Source organism: Girardinichthys multiradiatus, chromosome 22 (assembly GCF_021462225.1).
Source record: "Girardinichthys multiradiatus isolate DD_20200921_A chromosome 22, DD_fGirMul_XY1, whole genome shotgun sequence".
Classification (NCBI taxonomy): Eukaryota; Metazoa; Chordata; class Actinopteri; order Cyprinodontiformes; family Goodeidae; genus Girardinichthys; species Girardinichthys multiradiatus.
The window spans coordinates 9,327,731-9,347,368 of NC_061814.1; the positions used below are offsets into that span (position 1 = coordinate 9,327,731).

At 37.8% G+C, this 19,638-nt stretch overlaps 1 protein-coding gene across 3 annotated transcripts in view; it reads right to left on the minus strand.

Annotated features, from left to right (window-relative positions):
- Nucleotides 1–19,638, minus strand: part of LOC124859164 (attractin-like protein 1) — a 482,005-nt gene that overhangs the window by 393,164 nt on the left and 69,203 nt on the right. For all 3 annotated transcript variants that reach the window (XM_047351754.1, XM_047351757.1, XM_047351755.1), the window contains exons 5-10: nucleotides 17,470–17,678; nucleotides 13,296–13,470; nucleotides 13,120–13,207; nucleotides 9,862–10,108; nucleotides 6,161–6,344; nucleotides 2,356–2,510 (exon numbers count right to left, since the gene is read on the minus strand). In XM_047351754.1, coding sequence (XP_047207710.1) covers nucleotides 2,356–2,510; nucleotides 6,161–6,344; nucleotides 9,862–10,108; nucleotides 13,120–13,207; nucleotides 13,296–13,470; nucleotides 17,470–17,678 — 1,058 coding nt within the window. The remainder of the gene's footprint in view (nucleotides 1–2,355; nucleotides 2,511–6,160; nucleotides 6,345–9,861; nucleotides 10,109–13,119; nucleotides 13,208–13,295; nucleotides 13,471–17,469; nucleotides 17,679–19,638) is intronic.

Consider the following 19,638-nt stretch of genomic DNA (forward strand, 5'->3'; position numbering starts at 1 on the left):
ATCACCCTTTGAGTTTCACTGAGCTCCAACTTTGGGGGTTTTATGACTGCAGCCTGGTGGAGGCTGCTCCCAAAGCTTCACCCAGTACCATATTTTCTCTTGTTTTTGCCATAACTGCTGGTTTGACTTTCATACACACTCAATGTTGTTTTATCTTGTTTAGTTAGTTATTTTACCCCTTTTGTGCAGAACGTTTGCATGCTGGATTAGGTGAAGATTATTGAATCAGAATAGCAAGGTGTATCAGGGCTGTTGATTTAATAAATATTCACGTAGATAAAGAGAAAGCGTTTGTGTTTATTTTGAGCAAGAGTGATTTGTCTGTCAAAATAAGGTCAAAGTTCCCTCACCTTCGGTGAATTGGTAGATTAAACTGTGACATCCAGTAATAGTTATCAATTATTACTGAGAATTTAATAATTGTAATTATCAAGGGCCTCGAGTCATAATTACAACACCAGAGGACATCTCTGATTTTGATTCGTAAGTAATGATTTTTGGTTAAGAAATTAATTTTTTTCAAATTATGATTTTAAATTATAATTCTTGATTAATATTAATTAATCAAGAATCATAATTCTTACAGTATTACTGGCTGAGGCAGACCCAACATATATTACAAACACAAAAGCATTATTTGGACTATGATCCTAAACCAGATTTATTAAATAAAATCTAAAAAACCAAGTAAAACTGTCAGTTAAAATAATAATCTAAAGTAAGGGATCAAAATTACTCATCTCATCAATCCCACCCTAGTTTCAGCATATTATCAACTCAATATGTACATGTGCTTTACAAAAAAATCACTTGCATAGCAAGGACTGGAGCCTTATTGCCACAATATTTATCCTATGTCTCCATGTTGTGGTTTGTTTAGGCTATTTTTTAAATCTGCGATACTCTGCCACTTTCTAAATAAACAAGTATTCATCTTCCTTTTGTTGGCCTCTGTGCTCCCTGTTGCTTTGCCTCTGTAAAGAAATGCTGTAATCCCTCTTTTCCTCTTCCAGTTCTGTCCTCTTCTTTCTCTGCTTTGTCGTGACAAGAGGTGGAGGCTCTTGCCATCTGCTCTATGATGCAAGTTTTATTTAATAGGATCTTTAATCATCCATACTGTTCCTACATCGCAGGGTCTGCATCTCCCACACTCATGCTTACTCAGGTGTGCCTGTCTGAGGGTCTGATTTTATTTTTGTTTGTTTAGTTTTATTAGGTATTTAATTGTAGTACAGTAAGTTATTTCTTTCTCTCTAATATATTATGAACCCCTTGGGGCATTTTTGCCCAAGCTTTTATTTGAATCATCATAGAGACTCATCATGAAATTATTCCAAATAAATAAATATCTATTCATATAATAAGAATTATTTATGTAATTAATTTTATAATGAAATAATTAATATGTATTGTACATAAGAGGTAACGGTGGCAGCAGTGGTACGAGTTCGTCCTGTAAGTGGTGGGTTGCTGCTTCTAACCCCTCTCTGTCTGTCTCAGTTGTAGTGTCCTTGGGGAAGGCACTTCACCCACCTTGCCTGCTGATAGTGGTCAGAGGGTGGCGCCGATGATGACAATTGGTGGTGGCAGCATCATGACTGCTTTTCTTCAGTGGGGGCAGGGAAACTGGTAAAAGTTGATGGGAAGGTGGATGGAGCTAAATCCAGTGCAAGATTGGAAGACAACCTTTTAGAAGCTGCTAAACACGCAAGACTGGGGTGGAGGTTCACCTTCCAGCAAACTAATGGTTCTCAAACATACAGCCAGTGTTTTTTATCAAAGTATTTTAATGTGTTGAAATGGCTTAGTTAAAGTCCAGACCTGAATCAAATTGAGAATCCATAGCAAGAGTTAAAAATTGATGTTCACAGAGACTTATTATCCAGTCTGACTGAGCTTTATCTATTTTACAAAGAGGAATGGGTGAATGTTGTACAGGTTTGTTGTACAGAGGTTGTAATTGCAGCAACATGTGGTTCTACTATCAAAGACTATCAATTGACTCTAAATATACATAACACTTTTTGGATTTTTACTGGTAAAAAAGAAACAAAGTTTTTTCTTTTCCTTTTGCTTCACAACTATGCACCATTTTGTGTTAGTCTATCACATAACAACCCAATAAAATACTTTGAAGTCAGTGGTTGTAACGTGACAAGTGGTGAAAGAATTCAAAGGTTATAAACCCTTTTTTAAGGCACTGTAATGTGGTTTGAGTCCCCACACCCTCAGTTCTATTAATTGGAAGATCATGACATTTCAACTGCCTAAAAGATTCAACTAAAGACATCCCAAAAGCTGGAAATTAAGGAGGAAAAAGATCCTGCTTATTATATCTTCAGGGCTTGTTCTTACCTATATCGTATGCCAGGAAGTCAGCAGAAAAACACTTGGCTCCGTTGCTTAGAGATGTGTCATTGTGAGTGTTTCCTCCAAACACCAGCATTGTGCCACTCAACAGCACCGCCGAGTGGAGGTACCGTGGCAAACCACTCTCTCTGAGAATCAACCTGCACACACAGCAAAAACACACAGGCATGATAATAGTCAGGGGAAGGGGATATATTAAAGTTGTACTCATTTGTCAGGAATGTGGCTTCCTCTCTGTGTGTGAGACGATGGCATGTTATTGAAAGCAGTTCTCTGGTTGTGTGACCCGGCCTGTGGTGACTGCCCTTCATGCCAACTGTTCCGTCATTAGAGCCGAGCACACAAACTCAAACACACACACAATGATGGCATCAAAGGAGGTCTCAGTCTGCTGTGTGAAACTTCTTTGAGGTTTGGGGTCACATAGATGTGAACAAATGGCTTCTGAAGTTACTGCAGCCGCTCTCACCGGCATCTAGAAACTATGTCTCAGAGAACATACTAATGAGCTGTAATGATGATAAAATTGCTCAAGAATATGTAATATTGCTCAGCCTGTTGCATTTTAATCTACGTCTACAGTAGAGTGTACTGCATGGAAGTTCTTCCAGGTAGCTTGAAGGTCTTTAACTTTCCTAAACTCCACTAAGGAGATGCTGTGAGTGATTTGTTTGGAGGGGTCCAAACCAAACCAAACTAAACCAATTAATCACGTAAAGTCTTTCAGCAAAACCTTTTTGATACTGGTGGAGGTTGCTGAAGGCACTTGTCTATGAAGTTGAAAAATAGGAATTTCCCAACTGATATGGAAACATTTCCATGAAAAATACAATTTAACCAGGCACTTCGAAGAGGTTCTGATGCCTGGGGACAGTGTAGTGAATTGTGTGGGTTAATACACCCAACAACCGAACATTTAGACTTATCCTCCTGCAGCTTCAGTCTAGTTGAGTTTGGACTATAAAATCACAGCGAGAAATAAAAATGGCAGATATGCGAAAATGACCAGCCAGAGGTCCATGACCTTATTTAGCTGTTCCGCAGCAAATACTGTGACGTAACATTTCAAAAACTGTAATAGATGATAGAGAAAACTGAATGGACTGAAAAATATCACCCAAACAGAATATAAAGATATCTCCGTAACATCTGGAGAGACTAAATTCAACTTTTCAGCACTCAAGGACACAATAAAATGTATTTAAAGGCTAACAAGGTAGATTTTTTTTTCCAACAGATATTCTTTACTCCGCTTTAGAGAAAATCTGCATCTACACAAAGTCTTTGCCATTCTAATTGAAAATGTAATAGCTATGCCAGCAGTTGGCGATGCTATCAACATTGACTACATTAAACTTCAGAAGGAGGTCATGAGCAAGAAATTCTGGTCTACATATTCTGTAAAATCAGCTATAGGCCATGTTTTCTTTCATATTGTTTACCCTTTCTGGTCAGTAACATCTTCAGTTTATATTTGAAGTTTAATAGAAACAGAGTTAGGACAAAGTAACAAAGTAACAAATTCACTTTGGAAACCATTTTTTAAATCCCTGTTTTATATACCAAAAATCTGCTGGTGTGTGGATCGGGGCAGCAAGTGAATATTCTGGTTTTCAGAATATCTGTGTTAGGGTCAACAGGCCCTTGGGTTTTACTGAAAGAGTCAGAAGCTTTTCAAAAACCAGCCTCCCACTGGTGGATTACAAGAACATTTCAGTCTCGAAATGCTCCAAAGTCCAGCACCTGAAGTGACAAAGGAGTACAGCATTTATTTCCTGCTGGAAAGTGAGAGCCTCAGAGACATAGCAGGTCGCACGCGTACACGAGCACATTCATTGTGGACACTGCTACACTTGGGCATGTGATCAGTGTGAAGGGAGCAAGACTAATGGGGATGAGCTTCCTCTTTCAGCCGTCCATCTGTTAAAAGTCACCTGAGGTCAAGCCTGTCTGATCCTTCTCTTCTCACCCTTCTCTCCTCTTTCTTACTGCTGCAAAGTAATTCTGCCTCAACCAAACAGTTTCCAAATACATTTATACAACAAGAATTAATGCTAGCATCATATTCTGTATTCATGTGTGTGACTTCTGTTTTATTGTTATACATATTTCTTTCAATGCTGTGCTATTTTGTCAGTTTAAAAAACAACACTGAGTAGTATGCTTAAAAAGTGCTAAATCCAAAATGAATAATTTTTAGTTTTGTCTACATGACTTAATATTAATAATGGGAAAAAAAAACCTTGATAATTTATTGGTGATTTACTTGTTCTGGTAAAAAAAGCCTTCAAGGCAAAAATAAACCGAACAGTCTGACCCTACATCACCTCTTCTAGAGATTTCCAGGTTGTAGCATCTTTCCTTCCTACACACTAATTCGGTGTGATCCTGAGATGTTCCTTCAGTCTTGGAGGTTCAAAAGACCAGAGTCTTAATTCAGTGTGAAGGATGCATAATCAGGTTGTATCAAGGTCTGCTGAAGTTTATGTTACAGCTACAGGAGAGTTGCATGCAGAGTTGCTACACAGTGTTTATGCAAAAATACCATACGTTTCCAGCTTTCTGGAGTTCTCAATTCTTTATACAGACACATCTAAAAACATTTATATAGTAAAAAAGTAAAATGTCTTTGTCTCTCATTACAGAAAGTGAAACCCATAAATTATATAGTCATTATACATAGAATGAAATCCTTCAAGGCTTTATTTCTTCTCACTTTGGTGAATATGGACTTCAGATAATAAAAACCTAAAATTCAGTCTCTCAGAAAATTTTAATATTACATCACATGAATAAGAAATAATATTTTAAACAGAAATGCCAGGTTTCTACAAAGTCTATTCATTTTTATGCACTCAGTACTTGGTTGGGGCTTTTTTTTGCATGAATTACTGCATGAATGCTGCCTGGCATGGAGGTGATCAGCCTGGGGTTCTGCTGAGGTGCAATGGAAGACCAGGTTGCTGTGGATGAATTATGGCACACTCTTCTTTACAGAATTGTTTTAACTCAGCTTCACTGGAATATTTTCAAGAATTAACTGCCTTTCTAGGCCACTCCAAAGCATTATAATCAGATCCAAGTCCAGACTTTGGCTAGAGGTGGATTTTCTCATGTGATTCGGATCACTGTCCTTCTGCATAACCCCAGTCCATTGGACAAACAGCTGCAAATTCTCGTTTAGGAGTTTTTGCTAGAGAGCATGGTTCCATTAGAAATGTCAGGCTGTCCAAGCCCTAAAGCAGCAAAGCAGCCCCAGACCATAATACTACCACCAACATGTCGGATCTCGGTATTATGTTCTTTTTCTGAATTGTTAGTGTTACACCAGAGCTAACGAGACGCATACCTTCCAAAAAGTTTCATTATTCAAATATATATATGTCTTCAAGATGATAAAGATGTTTTTACTTATATTTGGAAAATGTGAAACAGAACTTTGTGTTATTTTTTTCTTGTGAAATTAAACCATATAAAACAAAATGTTAATCATGATGAACTTATGATTTAACAACAGAGATTAATTATATTTCCACATACAACCAGACTGGTTTGGACTGCTTTTTTCACCTAATAAATTAAGATTATCATTTGAAAGCTTTTTGTTTTTATTAAGGTTATCTTTGTGTAGATATTTAAATTTGCATTACGAGGTGAAACATTTAAATGTGCCTTTGCAAGGGGGAACATACTTTACAGTAAAACTTGTAGCAAGGTAGAAATGTGTATTTAGCACCAAAATCCACTTTAAGTTGGAAAGCTCTGCTGCAATGAAATTTTTTTCTCTCACCATGTTCTCGTGCCAACACTGTAGCGGTACATGTAGTCCACCAGGCCATATTTATTGTTGCTCAGTGCCTTGTATCCCCCATGGACGTACACGCAGCCGCTGGCTTCATCGTACACGCTGCTGTGGCCGTAACCTCCCTGAACCACGGCGCCTCCGACAGACACAACCTGCCACGAGTTTGACCCTGATGCACAGACACAGAGGGCGAGACACAAAGGTGATTAATGGAGAACACATGCACTCCACCCTGCAGAACAAAGCGGATTCCTTAAAAGGCTTTTGATGCCTTGGCAAGTTCAGCGTTTCACTTTCACACCAAAAAATAAAAACAACAAATAAATCACATTTAATTTAAGAGGTGAAACTAAAAAGCACAAAAACAAAAACCCGGAGACAGAATGTGCCAAACAGTGAGAGAAGCCAAAGGGTTCACAATAAGGGTGAAAAGAAGTTAAAAGCTGTGTAATAGAGCATTGTGATGCATGATTATTAATTTATGTACACAGAAAAGGCAGAAATCGTCTTTGTCAAAAGAAATAAACTATGGAAACAAAAAAATGCCCTGAACTTTATTCTGCATAAAAAAACTGTTTTAAAATACCTACAGCTCCACCCTTAAAAATAATTACAAATATTTCATGAAACGTTTCAGTTACTGTTCCTTACAAAAGTATTCATACCTCTTAAACCTGTCTATATTTGGTCATGCTGCAACCACAAGCTTTAATACATATTATCAGTATTTTATGTGACAGACCAACACAAAGTAATGCACAATTGAGAATTGGAAGGAAAATGATGCATGGTTTGCAAAATCATTTACAAATACAAATAAAAATAAAAAATAGTTGAGTGTGTTTATTAAGTTATAACATAATATCCGAAGATTTGGACATCTAACAAAGTACTGTTTAATCTATCATCTAAAAATGGAAAGAGGATGATACAACTGCAAACAAGGACATGGTCATCGACCTAAGCAAACCAAAAAAAAATAACATTAATCAGTGAAGTAGCCAAGGGGCTCAGAGTAACTCAGGGGGAGCTGGAGGGATGCATAGCTCAGGTGTGAAAATAAATCTGGTAGACCAGCCATCAGTTGTGAACACTGTGGAAGAAGGTTGGTCAGATGGGACCCAAACTCAACCTCGTGCAAAACAATATGTGCTGCAGAAAACTAACACATAATGGTGGTCGCATCATAGTTTGGGAATGAGTTTCTTCAGTAGGTACAGAGTCAATTAGTAGATAGATGGATTTTAGAGACATACCCCAAAACACTTGCAGCTGTAACTGTAGCAAAAGGTGGCTCTACAACCTATTGACTTAGGGGTGGTAAAAGTGCAAAAGATTAAAAAAAAAAAAAGGAAAAAGAGCAGGAAAGAACAATTGAAACAGTGATGTAAAAATGGACCACAGAGAAAACGTGTTGAGAAAGTAGAAGGTCAACCTCCAGCTCATCTCTGGCAGCTAATTGCTGTAAACCAGCATCTCAGTCTGTTCATTAAATCCGGTTACCTTGTACTTTACTCTCTACTTCTACTCCCCCTTTTCTCTTCCAGGTTGACTCTTCGTCCCTCCCTCTAAGGTCTAATGATGCTCCGTGCAGAGTAATACTAATGTCAGAGAAGGAGAAGGGCAGCCAGCAACAGAGGTAGCTGCGGATTAAAGTGACAGATGGATGAGAAGAGACAAGAAAGGGAAGACAGAAACGGTGTGGAGAAGAGGTTGATGAGGACCAAACCGGAGTGATGACTGAGGGGGTCTGAGACTGAGCTTGGCAGATGAAGGGAAAAAGATAACTGAGAGGATGCAAGAGGTGGATGTGAATGTCTGAAAAGAGGGACAGGAAAAGAAGAGAAAAACAGGAAGGCGGGAGAGTGAAGGAAAACAGTGGATTCATTAGTCACTGTCCTCTTCCAGACACTCCAGCCCGGGTGCAACCTCTTCTTAATGACCACTCTCACTGTGCACCACTGTGTGTATGAGTTATTGTTTGGCTATCCGCCTGTTTGCGTGTGTGTTTGTGTGTGTGTGTGTGCGTGCGCGGGGGGGGGGGGGGGCTGAGTGGGTTGAGTAAGCACGTGTTCTTTAAACACAGTCAGCTGCTCGATAACAACACTGCGACACCGCCATCTACTGGCTGTGCTCTGACAAAAAAACTGTTTAGCTGCAGGACAGACCTGGGGCTGAATGTTGCGCACGTAACAGTAGTCAGTTGATTTAATATGTAGGTTATAACAGATACTCTAGTATTAATTTAAGTGGTTGTAGTTTGTGTATAACTCTGGGCAATTATTGTAACGTTTATCGTTATCAAAAAACCTTTTTTCAGTTGTGAGCATTTCAATTCAATGTGACAGCAACAAACTGTATGATGATTTTTCTAAACCCCAAAAACTAAAACTATTGTTGGGATTATTATTTTCAATTTTCTTTTCCACTGTTTGTTCCATGCAGACAGCAATGAATATCAATATCTTAAAAAATTATGATCAAGTGCAATTATTGAGTGTTGCAATTGCACTTCCTAATGTAACTTGTGTTTTAAAGAAGCATATTTAATATTGGGCAAACCAAGTGTTGCCAGCCAGACCAAAGAGCAGTCTTCAACAACTGGGAAGTTCAAGAACTACTTCCTTTTGTATTTCAAAATAAGAGTCTCAACCATCTAATGCAATTAGGCCTTATAACACTTCATTTATTAAATAGTTGGTTTGTTTTGTTGTGCATCATTGTTTAGTTTTACAAAAACACCAATTATGATTAGCAAAAACAAATACCTGCACATGTTTAAATATTTATACATTTTTATCCACTTTAAGCTCAGCAGTGTCAAACAGGCAGTGTGTCAAACTAAAAGCCCTAAAACACTGACAGAGTGAGTTTGGGTTATAAAATTTTATACATTCACTCAATTGATGAGACACAGTTAGCAACAAAAGTAGATGCAGATTATAGTGACAAATGGATGGGAAGAGATAAGAAAGGAAGGGAAAGACTGATATAATGCACATCAGCTGGGGTGTGTCTGGTGGTACCTGGTGGCATATTTGGTATTGAGCTTAAATCAGTAATTTTATGCAATGGCACTTAGCAGTAATAAAAGCACATGTGAGAGAGAGGTGATACCCCGTGACAAATGTATTCTATGTCTGACAACATGTTCTTTGATCAATTGCTGACTGAAAAAAACAAGACCCAAGTTAGAAGGATGCCAAAGGGTCAGGACAGAAGATGTAAAGTGATGTGCCTTGAAAACTGGAAAGGGTGAAATAATGAGATAATAAAAGGTATAAGAGACACAAGCATAAGTATCAACAGCTAAATAGAAGCGTTCACGGATTAGAGGGTGATATAATAAAACTTGTAAAACAAGTATTATAAATCTGGACTGGATGAAGAGATCTTGTTGAAACTTTGGTTGAGGTTGATCTGAAAAGATGACGAATGAAGAAAAAAGTTACACTTCCACGGTTACCATTTCATCAGTAGAGGATCTATCTGTGTCAATAATGGTACAGTTCCATAATGGGAAAAACATGACTACAAACTAAAGCACAAATATTATGAGAGTGTGGATAAATAGTGCAGGGTAGCATGGCAGAGTCCCTTTGAAGGGTTTCCACTATTATAAAAGGCCATTTAACAATCGACATAAGGGAAAAGAAAATAACACCAGAATCAACAGGTGCACTTACTGATGTTGTACTCCTGAACTTTGTTGGTGTAGCTGTAGATGGGCGAGTAGCCGAAGAAGATCAGCATCACCGGGTCACCGTTGGACAGCTCCACCACATGAGCCGTGTGGCCCTCAAGAGCATAAAGAGGTGCTGGAGCTGGTTTCCGTGGTGACCAGGTACGAGTGGGGATGTTAAACAACCACAACTCATCCGTGATGTTAGCAGGTCCTGCCTCCAGCTTTCCACCAAACATATAGATGTCTTCCTACAGAAAGGAAGGCAAAAGAAGAACGTGTTCTGAGCTACGCAGATATTCCATTAATGTAACATTGCACTTACTAGATACACAGTTATTCCTGAGAATGTTTTTGAGAGGTTTTATATTACTTTGGATCAGTTTCAGGGAACCCTAAATGTTCAATGGTTTCTCCATTAATGGGTCCAGCATAAAACATAATGCACTCTGTCTCACATCTATCACCTCAACAATGACTACATTGTTTTTCAGTGTATATATAAAAAACGCCTATATTTATGAAGCAAGAGATGAACTCTTCCTGAAGGTTTTGTGTGCACATCATTATTGGAACCACAATGAAACATGTTTTAGGAGAGAGTGCTAATGCTGGTGTTTGCTAAGCACTCCATCAAACTGCTCTTTCCAGAAGGGAGTTTACTCTGGGCAGAAGTCTTTAGCTGTATGGATGGACTCAGATATGTCTTCAGAAAAACTCAAAACTGTGATGTAAAAGCTCCTTTTAGGACCACGTATGAGAAAAATGGAAATTGTAGCATGGCTTTGATTTCAAAGAAGTTTCGAACTGTAACATAATATGCCATTTTTTAAATAAACCGGACTGGTACCTGGGCCCCAAACTCCTGATCAGGACAACCTGCTGTATAAAATGCTTATACTTTATTCATTTCTTTAGAAATACTGACTTGTTTCCCAAAGAGGCTAACGTTAATAAGGAGTCCAAATGGGACCAAGACCAAAATAATCAACCACATGCAAACTATTTTACACCATGCTTTTCACTTTACATCACAAGCATGTTTTTCAGTTTAAAAAGCAGTCATATTTGCCTTAAAAATAACAAAAGTAACAAAATGTGAGTTTCATCAATATTTCTTATTTCACAAATTTTGTATAGTTGGAAAACTGTTTTACTTCTTTTTAACTGATGACATATTTTTAATGTAAGTGCATTTGTGGTTTGAGCAGCAGAGTTAAGTCTGATGGGCCACATCTTCTCTGCCAATGCTAAACAGACTTGTTTGGTGTTATTTTATTGGACGACTGGCAGTTTAACAATTTATTCATTTTTCAAAGTGCCCTTAGTAGTTCCTGGTGGAAATGTACACAGTCAGAACAGCATGGCACCTCATGCTGGTCACTAGCATGGTCAAACTTTGCTCTGGGATGGCATTCAATTCTTCACCCAGCATTTAATGAAGGTCAGCCAGTGTGGTTGTTTTAGTCAGCCTGCCATGAACAGCAGGCACAAGCTGTTTCCACAAATGTTCAATGGGGCTGAGGTCAGGATTGCGGGCAGGAAGTTCCAGCCTCTCCACCACAAAACTCTGGAGTCTTGGCATCTTGGAGGATAGAGCTTGTAGCGGAGATATGGGTTTGCCACTGTCTGCAGAATCTCATCTTGATATTTCTCTGTAATATGATAACATCCAATGAAGACAGGCCTTTTTTCAGTGACGGGGATGCTGCCCAACACCATCACACTGCCTCCACCAAAAGCTGTTTGTCATTGGTAGAAAGGATTTGACAAGTTTTTTAGGGGTGCAGCTCACATATGGAAATCTTCTGCATTTCTATTCCACATAGGGCACAGTTTAAGGGGAAATTAACAGGCTTACCTACTGTATGAGGTATAGTGCTAAGCAGCATTGTTATAGCAAAAAAAAAAACATTGACTAAACACGCGTTTCCTTACTTTTTGAGTTTATTTTTTCCATAGAGGTTTTTGGTTGTTTAAGCAAAGGACCATTGTAGTGGGCTATAACAACGACCTTATTATGTTTCACAGATACAATAAAAAGGGAATATATTAAACATGTTCGGACAGAGTAACACTCTGGAACAAAATTAAACCTCCAAACAAAAACACGATTTAACTAAAAAGGATTATTTTGTTTTTCATTCTTTTCATGAAAGTTTAGAAAAGTCTTACAAAATGACCTGATATAACGGAGCACACTTTATAAAGCGGGTGCAGCTCATAGATAATGGCTTTGAAATATGTTTCCTTTTATTATCAAGTTACTGGTGGGCCACCTTTCTAATAAATGATCCATATAATAAGAAGAAGAATGTGAAACACTGTTCACAAGGTAACAAACAGACAAATGTGAAGTGATTTATTTTTGTTCTTTAGAGAAATCAGTAAACTATTAAAATTTTAAGCTTCAAATAATGTTCAAGTTAGTCAGTATTTAAAAAATTACTTAACTGTTAAACATTTGAGCAAAGGCAGAATCAGAGAAAGTTAAAATGAGAAATGGAAAAAAAAATCATATAATACAGTCATTCCTATATTTACTTTGATTTTAGTTTGATTTTTACTGGCTCTGATGCTGCGACCCAAACAGATGACAGAAGAGGTCGCACTCTCCACATTAGACCTGTAGAAGATATGCAGCATCTTGCTGCAAACACTGAGGGACCTAAGGTTCAACAAGAGGAACGGTCTGCTCTGTCGTGTTGTCCAGGTGAACAACGAGGCAAACTTCATGAGGGAAAATCTGCAGATACCTGTGAACAAATATGCTTAAAAATAATTTAAAGGTTTAATTTAAATACATTTTCCTTAGAAGAAAGACTGGAAAAGGCTTTAATTTGTTCTTCTTCTGCACTTGAGAATATTATTAAACGATTCAAATTACTAAAAATGCAAAAACGGTCATCCGGTTTCATTGCATACCTTAAAATGCTGATGAATTATTGGACAAATTATTACCTAAAACCCTTCATCTCTTGGTGTCCTGGATGCCAAGGTGTATTTTTCATGTTGGTAAAAGGAATGGAAACACATTAACATCATTGAAATTTATTCCAAGATTTTTGGGGATTTGTTACAAGATTAAAATGCAGGACCTGATGTTTACAACGCCTCTTAAAAGTATTTACATTCCTTGAACCTTTTCACATGTTTTATACATTATGACAAAATTCCATAGGTTTGATTGGGGTTTTGTGCTTTGGAAATTATTCAGTATTAAAAAAATAAATAAATAAATAAAAACTTGTAGATGACACACCTGGTAGAGAGCCAGAGAGTGTCCATATCTGTAGAGGGGTCCGTTGCTGGCAGGCACCACGTCCCAGGTGCTCATGTCTGGATTATAACTGTGCAGAGAGAGACAAACGTCAGCACTGACGGCCATGAACGTCACATTTAATAAAGCACAGCCTGATTTCTGCCAACGGAGCTTACTTGAGCACCATGTGGTAGTTGGAGTAGTTGAAGGAGTAGCCTCCCACTACCCACATCAACCCAGAATGCACCAGGGCTCGGTGGGAGGCCCGGCCCAGAGACTGAGCTGACGGTTTGATGCTGGGCAACATCCAGAAGGCGTCCGTGGAGGGAACAGGGAGAGTGCAGTCAGGACCTGAGGCAGAGAGAGAAACACATTTTATTCATACAAGAGTCTATAGATGTAAAAACAACATCTCATACAACTAGCAGACTAAATGTGACTGAGTGTTAAGTGTTTATTATTAACTTAAAATGGCATTCAAGAAGATGAAATTATTGACTCTGGCGCCCCCTAGTAGTAACAAGAAGAAGGCACATATAAAGTGCATCAGTTTTAATACGTATTTTTTTGAATAGATTATTTTTACTCCAATAATGTTTCTGTTTTAACAAGCTAAATGTGATGTTTCCCATCTACATACAAGCTTTATATTAAGTACAGAATTGAACAAGAGTGTTAAACATCCTCTAAATTTAGTACGCTTTGCTTTCAAGGACTCAAACCATCAGGTGATGTTTTCAAATGACTTGCTTAGTAGCTTCTGAAGGTCTTTCAATGTTTATTTTTGACTCTGGATTCTTTTTCCACTCATTTTCTGCCACGTGCTTCAGAATGTGCTTTAAAAGAAGAAAAGCAGAGGAGGTAATTGTGTCTGCAAATATGTCAGATATATATAACAGACATATAGTCCTACAATTATTCTTCCACTGAATTGCCAGCTAGCAGGTCTTTGGGAATCCCCTTGGTGTTAAATACTATTCCCTTTTTAAATAGTTTTGTGACAGCCTGGTAGCAACAACAAAGATCCCCTTAAAATCATTTCCTCTAGGTTGTCTGTTATGTTTAGACACAACGGTGAATTATCCTTTGCCTTTAAATGACTTTTATGCCTGAATGAGTCATACATAGGTCAGTTAGTCTGCCTAACCAACAAAAAACAACTTTACTTTGAACACTCTAAAGCCAGCTGCTGGATAGGAAAGGGTGGAAATGCAACCATTAAAAAGCCTGATGATAAATTGTTCTTTTATGGAAAACCATAAACTCTGGTGCTTTAGAGGCAAAGTATAAAGAAATTAGTATTTACTTGTATTTGAGATATTTTGCAGCCATATTCAGTAAATTAGATTATTATTAAAAAGTTTATTTATTTCACTAACTCAATTTAGTAAGTGAAACGCATTATAAAGATTAATTACACACGGACTGATGTTTTCAAGCCTTTATTTATTTTAATTATGATGATTTTTCCACTTTAAACTAATGACAACATGACATTTAACATTAGAATATCACATCACCAATAAAAACAATTTTAATACAGAAATTTGGGCTTAATGAAAAGACTGTTTAATACTTGTTAAAATGGTTGTTATTAACTTCTGACAAACAACCCTCTCTAAAACTCATATTCTAATTTATTGAATATGACTGCATACCAGTGGTTTTAGACACCAAGAGAAATAAATTCACAGGTAGCAGTGGGACTGACAAATATATAATTCATCAGGTAATAGAAAAGAAACAGGAAGAAGCAACCACAAATCCCCCCATCGTTGAAACAAACTAAAAAGGAAAATATGTATAGTGGGTTTAAGGAAGAAAAAGGGGAGAACATAAAAAAATATACTTTTTTCTTCTGTGTGGATTGGTGGCTGTTGTCTGTCTCGCTTACGTCTTTATCATCTGTCTTATTTTTAAATGACTTAACAATCACATTGACACAGTATCTAGCATTGAACACTTCACGGTTAAACAATAACATGTTAATTACAGTGCCACAGAACAGAACAGCTGTATTTACACTGACGTAAACTGCACACAGGTGGAGTATTTTATCTAATTACACTGAACTGGACTTTATTCAGGGGCATCTGAGTAAAGAGGGCGCAATAGAAATGCACACCACACTTTTCAGATTTTTAGTTATAAAAAAACTTAAGGAAATCATGCATCATTACCCTTTCCATTCACAATTATCCACTCCTTTGTGTTGGTCTGTCACATGAACTCCCATAAGAACACACTGACGTCTGTGGTTGTAATGTAACTAATTATAAAAAAAATTCCATAGGTGCAAATACTTTTGCAAGGTGCTGCAGACAGACAGTAACTGATGACTTTGTATAGCTCAAAATTGTCACAAATTTCCATAATGTCTGGGCTTTACATACATATACTATTACTGTTTGTGCTCAGTGCCTTACTCAAAGATACTTCAGCACACTGAGGAGGAGGGATCGAACTATCCTTTAAATTTCAAATGGAAAACAATAATACAACAAAGAGTGACAGCTGCTCCCAGCATTTATGTAAAGAACGCAAAAAGCTGACTGAGCTGTTTAATCCCTTATTCGATTCAATTCAATTCAGTTTTATTTATATTGTGCCAATTCACAACTCATGTCATCTCAAGGCACTTTACAAAGTCAGTTCAATCATATCATTCAGATTTCAAGTCAGGTACATACATTCCAATTAATTCTAATTATCAAGCAGTGCAGTCAGATTCAATTTATTATTCAAAATTGTTAAAAGGTTTTCTATCTAAGGAAACCCAGCAGATTGCATCCAGTCAATGACTTGCAGCATTCACTCCTCCTGGATGAGCATGTAGAGACAGTAGACAGTCACTGGCGTTGACTTTGCAGCAATCCCTCATACTGAGCATGCATGCATGCTTATCATTTTATTTTAGAAGAAAACACTTTAAAACTGTAACAAATTATTTAAAAAAAAGATTACCACTACTATCTTTGGATTTTAAAAAACGTAGTTTTTTTCTACCTGCATTTTTGACCTTTGTCCAGGAGAGGGCACTGCACCATCATCAAATGTAGTACGTGTGGTTTGGACGAGTAATTTGCTGTTTGAGGTGAGAATTCCAATTAAATTATTCAACAATCTTGTGGAGACGTTTTTAAGTTTTAAAAATTGTATTTTCTTTTTTTTTTTTTTTCTACATAAAGACGGTCTATCAGGTAACTAAGTCCAAGCCCCAAACCAAATCAAAGATTAAAAACTTTTCATTAAAACATTAAAAATTTACTGACATATTGGAACAGAGATGTTCAAAAGATTTTAGAGAGCAGAATTGTACATTTAGCAAACATTTTTCATTAAAATAACAATCAGAATATGTTGGAAATAAGCAGGAAGGATGTACCCGTTTGTTGTATTTGTAAATCTCCTTCTAATCCCGATTGCATTTTCACTGTTTGTAACTAATAATGATCAAAACAAAGGCTTGAAAATGATTGTCTCCATATACAAGGTTTGGACAATGAAACACGCTTCTTTGGGGCTTCTCCACGCCATAACTCTCCCGGATGTGGGGAAAACAGTAAAGGTGGACTCATCAGAGAACAATACATGTTTCACATTGTCAACAGCCCAAGATTTGCGCTCCTTGCACCATTGAAACCGACGTTTGGCATTGGCATGAGTGACCAAAGGTTTGGCTATAGCAGCCCAGCTGTGTATATTGACCCTGTGGAGCTCCTGATGGACAGTTCTGGTGGAAACAGGAGAGTTGAGGTGCACATTTAATTCTGCCGTGATTTGGGCAGCCGTGGTTTTATGTTTTTTGGATACAATCCAGGTTAGCACCTGAACATCCCTTTCAGACAGCTTCCTCTTGCGTCCACAGTTAATCCTGTTGGATGTGGTTCGTCCTTCTTGGTGGTATGCTGACATTACCCTGGATACTGTGGCTCTTGATACATCACAAAGACTTGCTGTCTTGGTCACAGATGCGCCAGCAAGACGTCCACCAACAATTTGTCCTCTTTTGAACTCTGGTATGTCAACCATAATGTTGTGTGCATTTCAATATTTTGAGCAAAACTGTGCTCTTACCCTGCTAATTGAACCTTCACACTCTGCTCTTACTGGTGCAATGTGCAATCAATGAAGACTGGCTACCAGGCTGGTCCAATTTAGCCATGAAATCTCCCCCACTAAAATGACAGGTGTTTCAGTTTCATTGTCCAATCCCTGTATGGCATAATGGTAAATGTGGTCTTTGTTCTGAGAATGAAAACAACTCTCATTGACCTTGTTTTGTTGTGATTATACACTTCTTCTCCCTGATAATAAAAAATTGATTTGTATTTGTCTGTGCTGGTTTACCTTGCCAGCTGTCGTTGCAGACACACAGCTTTTCTCCCGTCAGGTCGCAGTAGCCGTGATCCGGGCTGCCACAGTTGGCTCTGCAGTACGGAATGTCACAGGCCTCTCCTTTCCAGTACTCATCACATTCACAGTACACCCGGCCCACGACAGAGTTCCCAGCGTTGCATCGGCCGTGGCCCGAGCAGTTGTTGGGACAGGAGTTTATTCTGAGGAAATGCAGCATAACTTAGTTATTTAAAAAAGCCCTGAGATATTGTGGAGATATTGTGGATGTCATATAAAATTTCAATTTCAATCAGCTATGGAGGTTTTCTTGCTTAGAATTAAATTTTGAGCGAATGAGTTCCAAATCAATGTGAATGAAAGTTTATTAAAATCCTCTATTTAGACTACTTCAGTTTACTTTAAGTTAATCTAAAGGCATTTAATGTCCTTAAAGGTGCAAAACGATTCAACATCCACTTTCATGTAAATTGTTTGAAACAGCAGCAAACTGTAAATTAGATGAATCATTAAAAGACTTCTGTTCTGTCATGTCATGATGTAAGTGAGAGCCTTTATCCAAAGACGGACAAAACATGGAACAGTGGTGAACCTTCCTAAGAGTGGTGACCAACAAAAATTACTCCCAAGAGTATCATCCAGAAGGCCACAAAAGAAGCCAGAACAACATTTAAAGCATTGTTGGCCTCACTTGCCTCAGTTAAGGTCAGAGTGCATGATTTAACAATACAACATGAGTCCAGCAAAAACTTGTTTCAAGACAAAACCACTTCCGACCAAAGAGAACACAAAGGACCATCTGACATATGCCATAATCTTGATGAACCCCAAGACTTCTGGGAAAATATTCAGTAGACTAACAAGACAAAGGGGGAACTTTTTGGAAGGTGACCTTCCTGTGTTACATTTGTTACATCTTACACAAGGTCAGTCATGATGTTGGTGGTGTGATGGTGTGGTGCTGTTTTGCGGCTTCAGGGCCTAGACTTGGGACAGGTGAACCATGAATTATGTTTTCTTCCAAAAAATCCTGAAGGAGAATGTCTGGCCATTAAGGTCAAGAGCACTTAGGTTATGCAGCAGGATTATGATCTGAAGCACACCAGCTTGTCCACCACTAAATGGCTCAAAAAATGAAGGTTTTGGAGTGGCCTAGTCAAAATCCAGACAAAAATTCTACAAGGAAGAGTGGGTCAAGTTTCCTCCAAATGATGTAAAAGACTCATTGCAAATTATCATAAAGACTTGATGGCAGTTTCTGCTACCAAGGGTAGCACAACCAGTTTTTAGGTTTAAAGGGGCAATTACTTTATACACAGGGCTAGGTTGTTTTGGATTGTTTTTCCCCCCTTACTAAATAAAACCATCATTGAAAAATGCTATTATTGTCTAATATTATTTTATGATCTGAAACGTTCAAGTGTGACAAAAAAACAAAAACAGAGGAAATCTCAAAGCAGGAACGTTTTTCTTGTACTGTTTTTCTGCTCCTTTTTTTATTAAATCCTTTTTCAGTGGATGTTACATATTTTCTGTACAGCTTCAGCAAAATGATGAGATCATGTTTACTGCTTCATGACCACTACTTCTGCTGAAAATGATTGCCAAGCCAACTAATTCACAGTTAGTACCATCATTCCTACACCTCTAGTATATAGCCTACACACACGCCTATATTTAATTCAACACCAGAGGGCGAAACTAAGAAATATCTGATTGGTTGACAGAAACAAATAAGTTGTTCAGGTAAGCTACAGTTGTGAAGTTGTAGGAGTTTGCCATGCTACTTTACTGGCAGATCACATAACTGTTTAAGACGATAGAGGGGGTATACATTGTTCACCTAATATACAAGAGGGAACACGGAAACCAGTTAGATTAAAAATGTAATCAGGTATATAAACAGATTTGTATTAGTTCATATCTATCTTAACTCCACTGATGATAAGGATGGTCATGTGTTCCCTGTGGCTAGGTAGATGATGAAGGAAGGCACTAGAGCTCATTTTCTTCTTAGTTTTGTGTGGTCTTACAGCTCTGCAGGCGATACTTCTATGCCATTTCACTCAGTTGAGAATATTCCAAAGAGAAAAAGACTATTTGACCAGACCTTTCAACTGTCACTGCTGCTTAGCAACACATATTATTGAGATCAGTCCAACA